The 16681-nt window shown below is 39.6% G+C and overlaps 1 protein-coding gene across 11 annotated transcripts in view; it reads right to left on the bottom strand.

Moving 5' to 3' along the window:
- Nucleotides 1-16681, bottom strand: part of CSNK1G1 (casein kinase 1 gamma 1) — a 162447-nt gene that overhangs the window by 14401 nt on the left and 131365 nt on the right. For 6 of the 11 annotated variants that reach the window (XM_059699055.1, XM_059699018.1, XM_059699007.1 and 3 more), the window contains one exon: nucleotides 11069-11179. The exons of 1 other annotated variant lie outside the window; for it this stretch is intronic. In XM_059699055.1, the coding sequence (XP_059555038.1) occupies nucleotides 11069-11179 (111 nt within the window). Of the gene's footprint in view, nucleotides 1-330; nucleotides 559-796; nucleotides 852-11068; nucleotides 11180-16681 lie in introns of all 11 variants that reach the window. 4 more of the 11 variants (XR_009453118.1, XR_009453117.1, XR_009453119.1 and 1 more) reach the window with 4 other exon arrangements.

Raw genomic sequence — 16681 nt, 5'->3', positions numbered from 1 at the left:
TGTGTGTGTGTGTGTGTGTGTGTGTGTGTGTAAATTTAATCCCTACAAAAATCCTATGCAATAGGTCATATTACTCTCTTTAATTCTATTCCTCAAATTTATTATGCTATAATTATATATAGATTCAGTGATGATGTTAAAAAATTCTACAAAGGAGATTAATAGTGGGCATCAGAAACTATAAGCAATCACACTTTCCTTCAAAAATTTCTTCATGGCTTTGACCATCAGTTTGAAGTTACTCAAATAACAAGATTGCCACGTCCTCTCTGGTGAGAGGGCAGACGATAAGGAAACGTTCCCCTGGAAGACCAGTCTTATTTCAACCACCTTTATTTCAGGTTCAGAGTCATCCCAGGTCTCACTGATGGTCCCCGAATTGTAACTGAAGGCTCTCCTGTCATCTGGTTAATGTGGACCCGATCAGGCTTCTCTTGCTTGTGCAGTTGCTTCTGTCACCTGGTTTCATTTCCAACACATGATTCCTGCTTATGTGGGTGCTGGGAAGTGGAAAAAGGGACCCCGCTGCACAAACCACTCTGTTGTTAAAGATCTTGGCTGAAATATGGGAGAGAACCACAAAATAGAATAAACGGTTCGGATATCATATGCCTTTGGGTAAGTAACTTCATTTACTTGAGACTGTTTCTTACAGTTTGATGTGAGAATTATACAAGAAAATGTATAAGACAGTGTCTGATATAATACCTGGTGCACAATAATGGAGGCAGCATAGCACAGTAATGGGCTCTAGATTTAGTCGGCCCTGGGTTTGAACCCTAGCTCCATCACTTACTTGCTTTGGTTCCTGGGGCAAGATCCTCAATCTTTCTGTGCCTGAGCTTCCTAATCTGTAAAATGGGGAAACAATGCTGCTTACCTAATTGGGTTACTGTGTAGACAATCCACAGAAAGTGCTTAGCCCAGTGCCATGGTACATAGCAATGGCTCAATAAATATTCGTATTACTGTTATTCTCCCTTTATAAATGTTTATTCTTATCTACTTCTACCTCTGGGGTCCTTACCAGCAATTAATTCGTAAAAATTTCCTACATAGTCATAAAGAGGAAGGTGGGAGGTTGGAGTCTTTAGGGTATTTATTCAAAGAAAAAAGAGCAGACAAGGTGAATACTACTTATTAGTAGTCTATGCCCATCATTATGACTAAATCAACAATATTTATTGTCATTAATAATACATGCTTTTAAAAAATTAAAACAATGTTGTATGGTTAAAGAAACCTACATCATTAAATTTGGACTTACCCAAGGGAGACCCCACATTTCTGCTACGGATCCAATTTAGCATTTCTGCTTAATGGAACCATCGATATTATTTATCTCCTGACATGTATATATCTCTATATATAAAATCCTAAGCAACCGGCCAACTTTCGACCATTCAACCAGTAGCTATGATGTGCAGTGACCACCAGCGGGCAGATGCTCAACGCAGGAGCAGAAACCACAGGCATGGGAACATGGAAGAGATGATGCATCTCAGAGGGAAGGGGGGAGGGGGGAGGGCGGGAAGAGATTAACCAAAGATCTTATGCATACTAGAGGCCTGGTGCATAAATTTGTACACCTATGGGGTCCCTTGGCCTGGTCTGCACCCACTCGCAATCCGGGACCCCTTAGGGGATGTTGGAGAGCCGATTTCAATCCCACAGGCTAGGCTGAGGGACCCAACCGGTGCACAAATCTGTGCACTGGGCCTCTAGTGATATAATAAATACTATATGACATTATCTATGTAGTATTCTTGCAGAAAAAAAAAGTTTTATCTGAATCTAAGTATGATGGAAACAAACTGACAAATCCAAAATGTGGGACCATTCTATAGGACAAAAAGACTGGGCTCTTCAAAAAAGATGTCTTAAAAAAAAAAAAAATCTGTGACTATTACAGATTAAAAGAGATTAAGAATTCAGAGACCAAGAAATTCAAAGAGACTGAAGAGGCATAACAACCAAATGCAATGGACAAACCTTAATAAAATCTGAAACACAGTAAAATTAATTTTGGGGACAATTGGGGGAAATGTGACATGTACTATACATTAGATATTATGGAATTATTAATTTTCTTGGCTATAAAATGGTGTTAGCAGTTACACAAGAGAATGTTTCTGTTCTTAGGAGATGTAGGTTGAAATATTCTGAGATAAAATGTAATGATTACATTTAAATCGTTTAGTGAACACTCCCTTGCCTCCTTCAACCCTTCATACAGAATTAAAGCAAATATGACAACATCTTAATCATTTGTTAATCTAGGTTAAGGACATAAACAAGCTCATTGCATCCTCTATACCCTGCAACTTTTCTGTAAATTTCAAAATAAAAAGTTGGGGGAAAACCAGCAAAAACCAAAGGTTGAGGAGAGGGTTTACAGACTGGAGAACCACAGCTCCTCAAGCTAATGTTGCCCCGTTCATTTCCTCAGCCTACATTTGCTTCGTGTGGCTGCGCACTAGTGATAGTGCTGTAAATTCATTCTGTGAGCACAAAGATTAAAGGAGAAATCATAGTAAGTTTCTTTTCTTTCTTTTTTCTAAAAAAAAATATATTTTATTGATTTATCACAGAGAGGGAGAGAGATAGAGAGTTAGAAACATCAATGAGAGAGAAACATCGATCAGCCGCCTCCTGCATACCTCCCACTGGGGATGTGCCCACAACCAAGGCACATGCCCCTGACCGGAATCGAACCTGGGATCTCCCAGTCCGCAGGCCGATGCTCCATCCACTGAGCCAAACCGGTTACGGCCATAGTAAGTTTCTTAAAGAACAACTCAGCAACTAGACAAGATGTTAAGTAAAACGTCTTGGCCTCTACTAACATGAACAAAATGGGAATAAGCGCCACCCCCGTGAATTACCTGGTGACTTTGGGTCATGGTGCTTGCTCATGGCGTTTCACATGTCTCATACTCTCCAATTTCTCCTTGCTATGAAGGCCCACAAGCAATGTCCTCAGGCAATCGAAGGGAGAGGTTATCCTCACTTTACAGACCAGACAGTTGTCTGTATCAATGAGAACCTGGTCTCAAATGAATCAGGCACAAATGGGAACCTTAATACCAGTTGTCTAGCCTTAAACTTAATTGCCCTTTAGGAATCAATCTGAGCCTCAGAGCATCCACAGAATTATTTCAAGATGGAGCTACAGTTTGTTAAACCACTGAACTGCTGCCTATATGTGCAGTGGAAAAAACACTAGTGTAAGTGACCGAAGAGCTGGATTCAGGCTTAGCTCTACCACAGTATCCTCCGTGAGCCTTGCTTTTTAACTGTTAGACTATGTCAATAATATTGGTACTATCAACTTCATAATTACTAAGCTAAGCACAATGATATAGAGCAAAAACAATTTGAAAAATTATAAATAACCTTTTGAATATAATGAATTAGTACTTTAAACAATATCATTTTTATATTTTTTCAATTGAATTTTTTAAGTAAGCTATTTCTTTAAAAAAAAAAAGTTTTTTGTTGTTGTTGTTGTTGTTTAATCCTCACCCGAGGATATTTTTCCATTGATTTTTAGAGAGAATGGAAGAGAAAGGGAAAGACAGAGAAAAATATCGATATGAGAGAAACACATCAATTGGCTGCCTCCTGCACGAGCCCTGACCAGGGCCCAGGCCGGTGAGGAGCCTGCAACTGAGGTATATGCCCTGGAATTGAACCTGGCACCCTTTGCTTCGCAGGCTGATACTCTATCCACTGAGCCAAACATAAAAAAAATGTTTTTACTGGTTTCAGAGAGGAAGGGAGAGGGAGAGAGAGAAATGTCAATGATGAGAAACAATCATCCACCAGCTACCTCCTGCATGCTCTCTACTGGGGATTGAACCCACAATCCGGCATGTGCCCTGACCTGGAAATTGAAGCAGTGACCTCATGATTCCTGGGTCGATGCCCAAACGCTGAGCCACACCCGGCTGGGCTAAACTTTATTTCTGTATGTGGAATACTGACATTTAATTTGCTGTAATCGCTATTAAAATTAATCCCACATTTCTCTGCCTATATCACACAAGAACAAAGTAATTAATATCTATGGGCTTAATATCTATGAAAGAGACTAAGGTGAAGTACTATTTTGAACTTTAGTCCTTAATATTGGTAATATCTCTTTTGGGAGTCTAAAAAAAAATTTGAGTTATTACTCCCATTTTTTTTGAAATATTAATGTGAAAAAAAATCAGAGCTGTGCACCAAAGGAAGTGCTTTAACTGATAATCAACATTTCAATCCTATTTCTCACAACTAACCTATTTGGCAATTCTCTACTTAGTTTTCCTATCTATAATACTGACCTTAACAAGAATTGTAAATAATTAAAAATTATAAAGATTTGAGCAAATAAATAATGATTAAATGTTAAATGTCATTCTTAAGTCTCAGGCTCTTCTTTGGTCCCACATACAGTATGTATAGATATTTCCTATATGTTTTAATTTAAACAACTTTAGAGTCATCTTTTTGAAAGAGAAAAATATACTGTCTTCTTGAATTTGGGGCTCTACATATGGAACAGCTATGGAAATATTGGGAGGATGGGGCCGTTGGGGTCTGCCTATTAAATAAGTTGGAATGGGAGTGTCCGTGTGCTTCATCAGAGCAAACTTCTCAGAGTTCTGCACTCCCTACTGGGTAGGTCATGGCATCTGCAGGTCATCAAGGTTAGGCTAAGCATGATTTTCTGGTATTAGAAACAAGTCAGCAAAAAACATTCTAGAGTTGCACTGTCTAATACAGTAGCTACTAGTCACATGTGACTACTGAGTACTTAAAATGTGACTAGTCCAAATTAAGATGTTTGTTCTTAATCTGGATATAAGAGTAAACTATATGCCAGATTTCAAAAACTTAGTTTTAAAAAGGTAAAATATTTCTAATATTTTTAATATTGACTACATGTTGAACTATTTTAGATATACTGGATATTAAATGTATTATTAAAGTTAGTTTCACATGTTTCTTTTTACTTTTAAAAATACATATATTTTTATTGATTTCAGAGAGGAAGGGAGGAGGAGAGATGGAAAGATCAATGATGAGAAAGAATCACTGATTGGCTGCCTCCTCCATGTGTCCTACTGGGGATCGAGCCCGCAATCCTGGCATGTGCCCTTGACTGGAATCAAATCCGGGACCCTTCAGTCCTCAGGCTGATGCTCTATCCACTAAGCCAAACCAGCTAGGGCAGTGGTTGGCAAACCACGGCTCGCGAGCCACATGCGGCTCTTTGGCCCTGTGGCATGGGCCACGAAGTTTCAAACGCACTGTACGTGCGCGCCCGCATGTGGTATTTTGTGAAAGAGCCACACTCAAGGGGCCAGTTTGCCAACCACTGAGCTAGGGCTCTTTTCACTTTTTTAATGTGATTACTAGGAAATTTTAAATTATAAAAGTGACTCATATTTCTTTTAACAGCCATGATCCAGATTCTAGAACATGTATCTTTAGTATCTGTGCATTCCTGAGGGATATATATCTGAAATTGGATTAAGTGGATCACAAAGTGTAGATGTTTAAGATTTTTTTTTTAAAAATATATTTTATTGATTTTTTACAGAGAGGAAGGGAGAGAGAGATAGAGAGTTAGAAACATCGATGAGAGAGAAACATCGATCAGCTGCCTCCTGCACACTCCCTACTGGGGATGTGCCCGCAACCCAGGTACATGCCCTTGACCGGAATCGAACCTGGGACCTTTCAGTCCGCAAGCCGACGCTCTATCCACTGAGCCAAACCGGTTTCAGCAATGTTTAAGATTTTAATAAACATTGATAAAATTACTCTACAAAATAGCTGTAATTCACATTTCAACAACAGAAGGCTAGGCTAATAAACTTTTTTGGCAAATGTGATAAATCATGTATATATGTATATATATTTTTAGTTACATTTTATTTTATTTTTATCAGTTATATGAATACACTGTGTAAAGAATCAATTATTTCTATAAGGATCATTAGGAAAAACAGCTGTCTCTTTCCCCCTTCCTTGATAGCTAACTCTTGTTTTTTACCTACATATCTCTGAACAATATGCATCTTAATTAATAATTTTTGGCATTATATTCACTTTTTCCATCCATCTATTCTATTATAATTTATCCTATAATTTTGATTAGATCAATTGTTAGTGTTTGCGTTATGACTATTAAAAGCTATTTGCAACTGTGCTATAAAGTATTCCTATATAATTTTTTGTTTTCCTTGAAGTTAATTATCTTTTAAATTTTATTTTTACTTAGATTTTATACATTAGTTGTTAATCACTAATTCTAACCAAACTGTCATTTATCTAAACACTTACTTTCAAAATATTCTGACATAGAATCCTAGTCGATTCATCATTTTTAAAAAAAATATATTTCTTTATTTCAGAGAGGAAGGGAGAAGGAGAGATAGAAACATCAATGATGAGAGAGAATCATTGATCGGCTGCCTCCTGCACACCCCCCACTGGGGATTGAGCCCGCAACCCAGGCATGTACCCTTGGCCGGAATCGAACCTGGGACCCTTCAGTCCAAAGACTGGCGCTCTATCCACTGAGCCAAGTCGGTTAGGGCTGATTCATCATTTTGGTAAAACTGCTCACAAAGCCTTGTCTGGGACAGGCTATCCCAGCTGTGGGCAAACTACGGCCCGCGGGCCGCATCCGGCCCGTTTGAAAAGAATAAAACTATTGAAAAAAAAGACCGTACCCTTTTATGTAATGATGTTTACTTTGAATTTATATTAGTTCACACAAACACTCCATCCATGCTTTTGTTCCAGCCCTCCGGTCCAGTTTAAGAACCCATTGTGGCCCTCGAGTCAAAAAGTTTGCCCACCCCTGGGCTATCCTATCCTGGGACCTCCTGACTTTACCATTATACTGTTGAGTCCCTTCTCTTCTGTGTTAGATCACTCTCTCTTTTTATTTTTTTATAATGTTGACTTAAGTGTGAAATACACATCTCAAGTATTTTTATTTATTTACTAGTGGCCCGGTGCACAAATTTGTGCACATTGAAAGGAAATTAATTAGAAGAACTATTTTAATATCGCTATTTGCCCTTTCTCTATAATAGAAGTGTCAACCAAATTCATGAGTGACAATGACAGATCAAAGTACACATGTGCGATTGGCGCCAGTGAGAGCTTTATATGTATCACACATGCACAAGTCAACGTAGCCTTTTATATATATAGAATAACTTGCTTAATTAGACCTGCTTTCTGATTTAGCTAAACTTTTTCCAGCCCAGTGAAGAACCCCAACTTCTCTTTCAGGTAATTATCAGCAACACAGCAGTAAGTATCAACATGAAGCAGATTATTATTGATCAGATAAGCAGGGAGAACAAAGGGTAAATTATCTAACTGCAGCAGTGTTCTGACTATATTCTGGGTGAGAAAACCTGAAGTCATTTTCAAGGTCCACCATTTCTTACTTCTTTTCAGTCAGGTCAAGTTTCTAAGCTTTCTAAATCTCCATTTTCCGGCTAATGAAAAGAAAATAGGATTCCACTGAGTCTCCTATCTACCTACTCCAGGACTTCCATGAGGATTAAATGAGATGAGGCATGGGAAAACGCTTCACAGACATTTGGTTAAAGTGTAAAATGTTTCCACCTGGCTATAAAGCAAGTTGTGTTCCTGGGCTGAAGAGACTCCAAGGAGGCTAGTCGCTAGGGAGAGGCAGCTGGGCACTGGTACGTGACGTCATTAGCCAGTGCCCACAGCCTCCATTTCCGGGCTGGGCTGGCTGTGGGCTGCATTTTGCGCCATGGGGTCTCGGCAGCATTGGCTGCGATTTGGTGGGGTGTTGCTCCAGGGTGATGGCGGGGCCTGTGTCCCACTTGGGGGAAGCTGGGTGTTGTTTTGTGGGTGCCAGGTCCATGCTGCCGTTTATTGTTAAATGGCCTGTTGCTAAGGAGAGGAAGCTGAGTGCTGCTACATGACTCATTACCCGGTGTCCACAGTTTCCGGGCTAGGCTGGGCTGGGCTGGGGGCCGCAATTTGTGCCATGGGGTCACAACAGTGCTGGCTGCTATTTGGTGGGCTGTTGCTCTGGATGGTGGTGGTGACTGTGTCCCACTTGGGGGAAGCCGAGTGTTGCTTTGTGGGTGCCAGGTCCGCAGTGCCATTTCTCTGTAAATGACCAGTGCGCATCACAGCAGCTCCTGCCTTGAGCGTCTGCCCCCAGTGTGTGTCATAGCGACTGCTCAGATGAGCAGACACTTCACATATGAGCCTTTTATATATATAGATTTATTTTTTAATCCCCACCTGAGGATATTTTTCCATTGATTTTAGAGAGAGTGGAAGAGAGAGGGAAAGATAGAAATATTGATGTGAGAGAACACATTGACTGATTCCCTCCTGCACATGCCCTGACCAGGGCCCAGGCAGGGGAGGAACCTGAAACTGAGGTACCCTTGACCAGAATTGAACCTGGGACCCTTTGGTCCACAGACCAACACTCTATCCACGGAGCCAAACCAGCTGGGTCTGTGTTAGATCTCTTGTTTCCTGGATCCCATGTATTTATTCCTCTTTCTTGGTCTACTCACTCATTTTCATAATACACATCCTTGTGCAGCTTTATAAAAAAGGGTGCATGAGAAGTAAAATTTTTGAGACCACAGATTTCTGCAAACATCTTTATTCTATATTCTAACCAGACTGACAGTTTGGCTGAGTACAGAATTCTAGGTTGAAAATAATTTTCCCCTCAGAATTCTAAAGGCATCGTTCTTTGGTTTCCAGTACTGCCATTCAGAAATTTGAAGCTATACTAAATACTGATCCTTTCTCTGCATATGACTGTTTTCTCTTTCTGGAAGCTTGAAGGATTTTCTCTTTGTCCTTGGTGTTCTGAAATTTCACAACGATGTACCTTGGTATGGTTCTGTTAGCCATTTATGGTGGGCAATCAGTGGGTCCCTTTGATCTGGAAACAAGTCTATGAATTCTGGGAAATTATTTTGTTAATGATTTCCTCCCCTCCACTTTCTCTGTTTTTACTCACTCTGGGAACTCCCACTATATAGAAATTGGACTTCCTGGACTCTCTTTAAATCTTTTATTGTTTTGTACTATTTTCACCTCTCTGTCTCTTTGCTCTACTTTCTGGGAGACTTCCTCACAACTTCATCTTCCAAACTATTAAGTTTTTTGTTTATTATGTTTTTAATTTCCAAGAGCTCTTTTTTTTTTTATTGCTCTGAGAATATTCCTTTTAAACATAGCATCTTGTCCTTGCTTCACAGATGCAGTATCTTCTGTTTCTGAGGATATTAATAATAAGGAATATATAGATTTATTTTTTTTTATTTTTTATTTTTTTGCTTTTGTTTACTTTGGTCTATATCACATTAAAGGCTTTCCTCAGAAGTCGAATAATCCTTGATTGTCTGCTCATATATAAAAGTGGGAGGTTGCAATGTTAACTGGCACTCTAAGTACAGGGGTGGGACTTCTAAAATATGGATCTCACTGCAGAATGACTTGGCTGGGCGATTTCAGTAGGGAAACCATTTTGTTAACATGCTCAGATATTTTCTTTTGGGCTGGTCAGATTCCTCAGAGCCAACTCAATCTCCTGACTGGAAGGTATACACCTGGCTCTCAGCATTCTGAAGGACTCAAAGGGGAAATAAGGCAGTCAGTATGCATACATTCATTTAATCTCCATTTTTTATCAGGCTGGTATTCTGCCCCCAGATGTGCCTCATACCCCTAACCCAGAGACCTTTTATTTGCCTTTTTAAAGAATAAATCTTTGAAGAACATAAAAGAATACATATTTGGTCTTTGCTGAGGGAGAAGAAGAGCACCTAGGGACCTCTGGCTTCTAAAACTGACTTTTAACCAGTCTTTATTATTTTAGCACATGCCCCTCCACACACCCACCTCCCCCTTACAGAAGGCCAACTTCTGAGCCTTCTGGGGATTCCCCAGTGTAAATAGGTTCTCAGCTTTCCCTTCTCCTAGCACGGGATTCAGTTTTCTTGAGAATCCTAAGCCATTTAATAACTGCCCATCTGCCTTCCAGCTTCTAACATTTTGTTGCTGTTGCCTCCTCTTCTGTTTTCTCCGTTTTTAGATGAATTTATGCCTTTAAAAATTGCTTTACCATTCTGTTAGTGTGTTTCAGGAGAAGTGAGAGTAGATCTGTGTGTTTAATCCATCATTTTAACCTAAATGTTCCTATGAGGATTTAAGAGGGCCAAAGCTATCTCCTAATTTCCTGTGTCCTAACTTTGGTGACTCAGCTCTATGTAAAAGCATATTCTAGACAATCAAGCCTATCAAGATGCATTTCTATGTGCAAAAGGTTTATCTACCCCTCTATAAGAATTTCTATTTGGTAGCTCTGGGTTTATTTGTGTGCCCCAATTGGTGGTGTCACTTAATATGAGAAAAACAATTTGGTTAAGATTATTAATACAGTGACATAAGAAAAGTTAGAGATACAAGTACTTCTTAAGTACTAGAGAGAATAGAGATTCAAAACAGTCCAAATGAAGTCAGAAATAATTCTCCAAGACCGCATGTATTCCAGGAGAAAAAATAAATAGCCCAACTGCGAGGGCACTGACTCAGAAACAGCTGACTTGGACTTATTAACATTCTCAGGTTATGCACTAAGGCACATATTATCATAGAATGAGCTACATATGCAGTCCTCTACCCCCAAAATACATAACTTTATGCATTTCAAGTCTTTACACTTCATCAACTTGACACTAAACAACTTCTACCTTGACCTTATTTTTATGGTTTATCATGAGTGGATTAAAGTTGTAGAACTAGTTTAAGCAGAAATCAGTATCGGAAACCATATAGACGTTCCTTAGTCAATGATAATAACCAGCAATCATCTCAACAAGTGACTCTTAAAAGTCCACAAAGGCAGAAAGTCAGTACACTGATATTCAGTTACCTATTCAAGCACCCTCAACCTTGCTGTAAGTTTCCATTCTAAAGGAACCAAGCCAACATTCTACTAGTCAAGCTAGGAAGGCCAGGGAAAGGCAATAAAGGCAGTAAGTACCTGCACTGATCCCCCATGGCGATCTGCAGCCAAGTGAGACGTCAGGTACGAGGTATTGGTCTGCCGGCTGGGCTGGATTTCCCACTCTCCTCGGCGCTCTGATGATGCAGTCTGCTCAGGCATTAGGAAGCATGAGAGCAACATAGGGAAGGAAAGGTGAAGCAACAGCAAGCAATAACAAAATCAAGTACATTAGTGTTCTTGTTTTGGATTTTAAATGAACAACTGCTGCAAAGCACTGGGGTAAAGTTAGCTTGACTACATTCATTTCAGCCTAATAAGTCAATACATGACAGTCTATTGATAGGCTAGTTGAACTCACCATTCTCACCCAGTCACAGAAAAAAAAAATCACCAAAGGAGGAAAAAAGAAATAAATCAAAAGCTGAAATCACCATCTTTTAGCTTCCCTATTAGTAAAATTTCAGTAGCCACTAAGCAGACCAAATTCAGAATGTTAAGACTATTGAACAAAGGAATAATCATACTTATAAATAATTTCACTGACTAAAGAACAATCTAAATAGACGACAGTCAATACAGAAAATTCCTAGCATTAGGAATCAAGATAATATGCCGTTTCTTAAATAGGGAGCCCACTACTCTCAACACAAACCTCCATGAGACTTCAACCCAGACAAAATGAGCAGTGGCAGTGGCTGGAACATGCTTTCTTAGCTAGAAGAATGAACAAAGCATCTCTTTAAAAGCAGGTTCACACATCAAGAATATAAAATGATGGGGGGTGGGGGGAAGGCTACAGTGTTTTCCTGATTCCTTTAGTTAACAGTCTCTACTCTGGAATCAGAAAAAGTTTAGTTAGATATGAATTATTCCACTATTAAGAATTTCTCCTAGAAAGCTAAAGGCAGACCTTTTCCCAGCAAAATGAAGCTTGTTGGGTTCTGCATTCACCTTTGGTATCATTCAGATTCTCTTCACCTGCTTTTTAGATTTCACAGTATTTTGATCTTGCTCATCTGTGATTTTTGTTCTGAACAATCTGTTTAGGTGCCTCTTCCCTGTGCCAGATGGCTTAGGAGATGTTAACATCATGATGCTCAGCTGTATCAGTCCTAAGGCTCTACAAAAATGAAAAATGAGGAGTAGGAGAGGCTGCAATGAGGGATAAGAAATCAAATTTTAATTGCTGCTGATGTAAACAGCAGCAGGGGCTGAGATATGATGTTGCTGCTCTGCATGAAACCAGTAAGAATTCTATAAATCTTAGACATGTTCAAAGCTATAAATGTTGTACTCTATAAAAAAGCAAAGGAAGAGTGACAAAGTAGTGGTTTAAGGCTCCATGTTCACTCTCCCCTTTCTGTTGTGAAGAGTTAAAGCTCACCTATAAGTCACCAAAAGGCTTTTATTATTATTTTTAAAGCCTCACATACAAGCTATAACTTACTCATCTTCTTTGCTGATGGAACATGAAGTCATATGGGTAACAGTATATAAAGGATCCTGACTGTGATTTTTAAAAAAATATATATTTTATTGATTTTTTACAGAAAGGAAGGGAGAGGGATAGAGAGTTAGAAATATCGATGAGAGAGAAACATCGATCAGCTGCCTCCTGCACACTCCCTACTGGGGATGTGCCTGCAACCAAGGTACATGCCCTTGACCGGAATCAAACCTGGGACCTTTGAGTCAGCAGGCCGACGCTCTATCCACTGAGCCAAACCGGTCAGGGCCTGACCGTGATTTTTTTTTTTTAATATATTTTATTGATTTTTTACAGAGAGGAGGGGAGAGGGATAGAGTTAGAAACATCAGTGAAAGAGAAACATCGATCAGCTGCCTCCTGCACACTCCCCACTGGGTATGTGCCCGCAACCAAGGTACATGACGTTGACCAGAATCAAACCTGGGACCCTTGAGTCCGCAGGCCGATGCTGTATCCACTGAGCCAAACCGGTCAGGGCCTGACTGTGATTTTTAAAAATATATATATTTTTTATTGATTCAGAGAGAAAGGGAGAGGGAGAGAGATAGAAACATCAATGGTGAGAGAGAATCATTGACTGGCTGCCTCCCGAGCTAACAACCCGGGCATGTACCCTTGACTGGAATCGAACCTGGGACCCTTAAGTCCGCAGTCTGATGCTCTATCCACTGAGCTAAACCAGCTAGGGCCTGGCCATGATTTCTGATGTTCCTCAGGGAATGAGCATATTCTGTAAGAAGGCAGCTGTATTAATCTGCTTCTTATATACTCATATAAAAGAGGGGTTTAATTTTATACTGCTTCACATTCGAGAGAATCAAAAGCTACCCAAAATATACCTACCTCCTCCAATTATTTCTATCAACAGAGGTTCAGATGTTTCATTTTCCAAAATAAGACTGGCTTATAATACATCAACTATTTTATATAACTTACTGGCAGTATCCATATCCTCAGAGAACTTAGTCTCATTTATTCTCACTACTAGAGCTTTGGGGATAAATCTGTTCTAATATTATATGTAATATCTCTAACTAATATCTATTAGTAATAGCTTCTTCAGTTCTCTCTACAACTTTTTTTTTTGTAATACTGAAGAATATGAAAATGTCTAAACTACTATACAGAACTGTCAGTTCTCAAAAAAATTTAAATGCTTAAAAATATCAAGACATTTATAATCCATTGGGTGTTGTTTTGAGTTCTATGATACATGTTCAATGCAATTACTTCTCTCATGAATGCTCTGTTTTGCCTTTTATTTCATTTTTTAAATGTTTTTATTGATTTTAGAGAGAGAAAGTGAGAGGGAGAGAGAGACAGAAACATCAATGATGAGAATCACCGATCAGCTGCCTCCTGAACACTCCCCATTGGGGACCAAGCCAGCAACCCGGGCATGTGCCCTTAACCAGAATGGAACCTGGAACCCTTCATTCTGCAGGCTGACACTCTATCCACTGAGTCAAACTGCCTAGGGCTCAAATTCTTATTGGAGACAAAGATACTATTCTGAAGCAAAGGCAGGCAAAACAACTGTCTCCTGTGTAGCAAACAAATCACTCAATCCTATTCTTTATATAAAGGTATTTTGAAAAATTAATTTTTATTACATTCACAAAGAATTGTATCTATTTCACTTTACTGCTCCCATAATATGTTAAAAGTTGCCATCTACACAGAACATTTTGGCCTCCCTTGCCAGTCTTCTAGACCTTATTTTATAGTCTTTAACTATAATAAACAAGAATAGAGACTGAACAGTACCAAAGGTTAGCAACAAATACACTAGATTATATATTCTCTCTTACCACACTTCCAAGATAAAATTTTTTTTTTAATGTAGTGGGGGTAAGCTGAGAAAAAAAGAATGGGGCAGGAAGAATGGCAAAGGAAGCCCCTTAATAAATTTTGGGAATATAATAAACCTTAGATATGAAATGAAAAAAAGTAGGCAAGGTGCCCTAACCGGTTTGGCTCAGTGGATAGAGCGTCGGCCTGTGCACTGAAGGGTCCCAGGTTTGATTCCGGTCAAGGGCATGTACCTTGGTTGTGGGCACATCCCCAGTGGGGGGTGTGCAGGAGGCAGCTGATCGATGTTTTTCTCTCATCGATGTTTCTAACTCTCTATCCCTCTCCCTTCCTCTCTGTAAAAAAATCAATAAAATATATTAAAAAAATAAGTTGGCAAGGTTATTTAAATACATACTTTAAAAAAAATTTCCTTCTATTAAGCTTCTTCTATTAAGGAAATGATGAAAATGCTTAAAGTTCTGAAAGAGCAGGAAGCCTGTACATCCTAGTGAATGCAATATTAAAAAAAATTTTTTTTTATTGATTTCAGAGAGGAAGGGAGAGAGAGAAAGAAACACCAATGATGAGAGAGAATCATTGGTCGGCTGCCTCCTGCACGCCCCACACTGGGGATCAAGCCTGCAACCCGGGCATATGCCCTGACTGGGAATTGAGCTGTGATCTCCTGTTCCTAGGGTGATGCTCAATGACCACTGAGCCATGCCGGCTGGGCTAGTTAATGCAACATTCTATCCTATATAATAAAAGCCTATATACTAAGTGACAGATCGTCCAGTTGGCTATTCAACCAATCAAAGTATAATATGCTAATGACACGCTAAGGCCACTCAACCACTCGCTATGATGTGCACTGACCACTAGGGGGCAGACAATAGACTAGCCACTATGATGTGCACTGACCACCAACCAGTAGGTTAGCTTGCTGCTGGGGTCCGGCTGATCAGGACTGAGTGAGAAGGGCTGGATACGCCCTGGAGCCCTCCCGTGGCCCCTCGCTGGCTGGTTAACCTCCCATGTCCCTCCCCGACCCCAATCATGCACTGGTGGGGTCCCTCGGCCTGGCCTGTGCCCTCTCGCAATCTGGGACCCCTCAGGGAATATCAGAGAGCCCAGTTTCAGCCTGATCCCGTAGGCCAGGCCGAGGGACCCCACTGGTGCATGAATTCGTGTACTGGGCCTCTAGTATTTAACATATTTTCCTATGCCAGGCAAAGGTTATTCCATGTAACCCACTGGGATCTTTCTGACTGGATCTAGCTTTTAGAAACATTTATTCTATACAACCTCATGATTTAATTAGTTTTCTAGCCAGTTAAAATGAATGTTCAAAAAATGTTCTTAAGCATCTGATATTAAAATAGTTTTTTAAAAAAAAACAATCTTAAAAAATAAGTTTTTATTGATTTCAGAGAGAGGAAAGGAGGGAGAGAAACATCAACGATAAGAGAATCATCAACTGGCTGCCTTCTGCACTCCCCCTACTGGGGATCGAGCCTGCAACCCCCAGCATGTGCCCTGGGTTGACATTCAACCACTGTTGGATTTGTCTTTTAAAACTATTTTAATAGCTCAGCCGATGTGGCTCAGTAGTTGAGCATCGAACCATGAACCAGGAGGTCACGGTTTGATTCCCAGTCAGGGCACAAGCCGGGGTTGCAGGCTCGATTTGGGATCTATTAGTGCACCTAGGAACCAAAGAGTACTCAAGTCAATATACCTACAACCAGCAAAGTAATTTCTCCCTGAAAATTCTCATTGTGATGCGGAACTAACACAAATGCCTGAGCTTATTTTGCAGCAAGAACCTGCTGTTTTTTTTATAAACCCTTTCCCTTGAGCATATAATCCAGACCTGTTCTGGCTACCAAGTGAGGCAGAATACCTCTTTGTAGAAATAGAAAACATATAGGAAGAAAAGTTTCAAATTTATTTTTCATGGGAAATTAAATAAAAGTCTATATTTTAAACAAATATCTGATTTAATTAATTTCTGCTCCTCATTTGATAGATCCATTCATTCATTCAAACAATTATCAAGTGCCTACAATTCCAGACATTTGTTTTATGTATTAGAGATATAGTAGCAAATAAAACAACAAAAAATCTCTGCCTTACAAGACTTGTATTTGAGAGAGGCCCCCAAAAGGTTAAATAGTCTATGGCAGTGGTTCTCAACCTCCTGGCCCTTTAAATACAGTTCCTCATGTTGTGACCCAACCATAAAATTATTTTTGTTGCTACTTATAACTGTAATGTTGCTACTGTTATGAATTGTAATGTAAATATCTGTTATGCAGGATGGTCTTAGGCGACCCCTGTGAAAGGGTCGTTCGACCGCCAAAGGG

Source organism: Myotis daubentonii, chromosome 1 (genome assembly GCF_963259705.1).
Source record: "Myotis daubentonii chromosome 1, mMyoDau2.1, whole genome shotgun sequence".
Classification (NCBI taxonomy): Eukaryota; Metazoa; Chordata; class Mammalia; order Chiroptera; family Vespertilionidae; genus Myotis; species Myotis daubentonii.
Note: the sequence above shows the minus strand (reverse complement) of the source record. Positions and strands in the feature narration are given on the sequence as shown.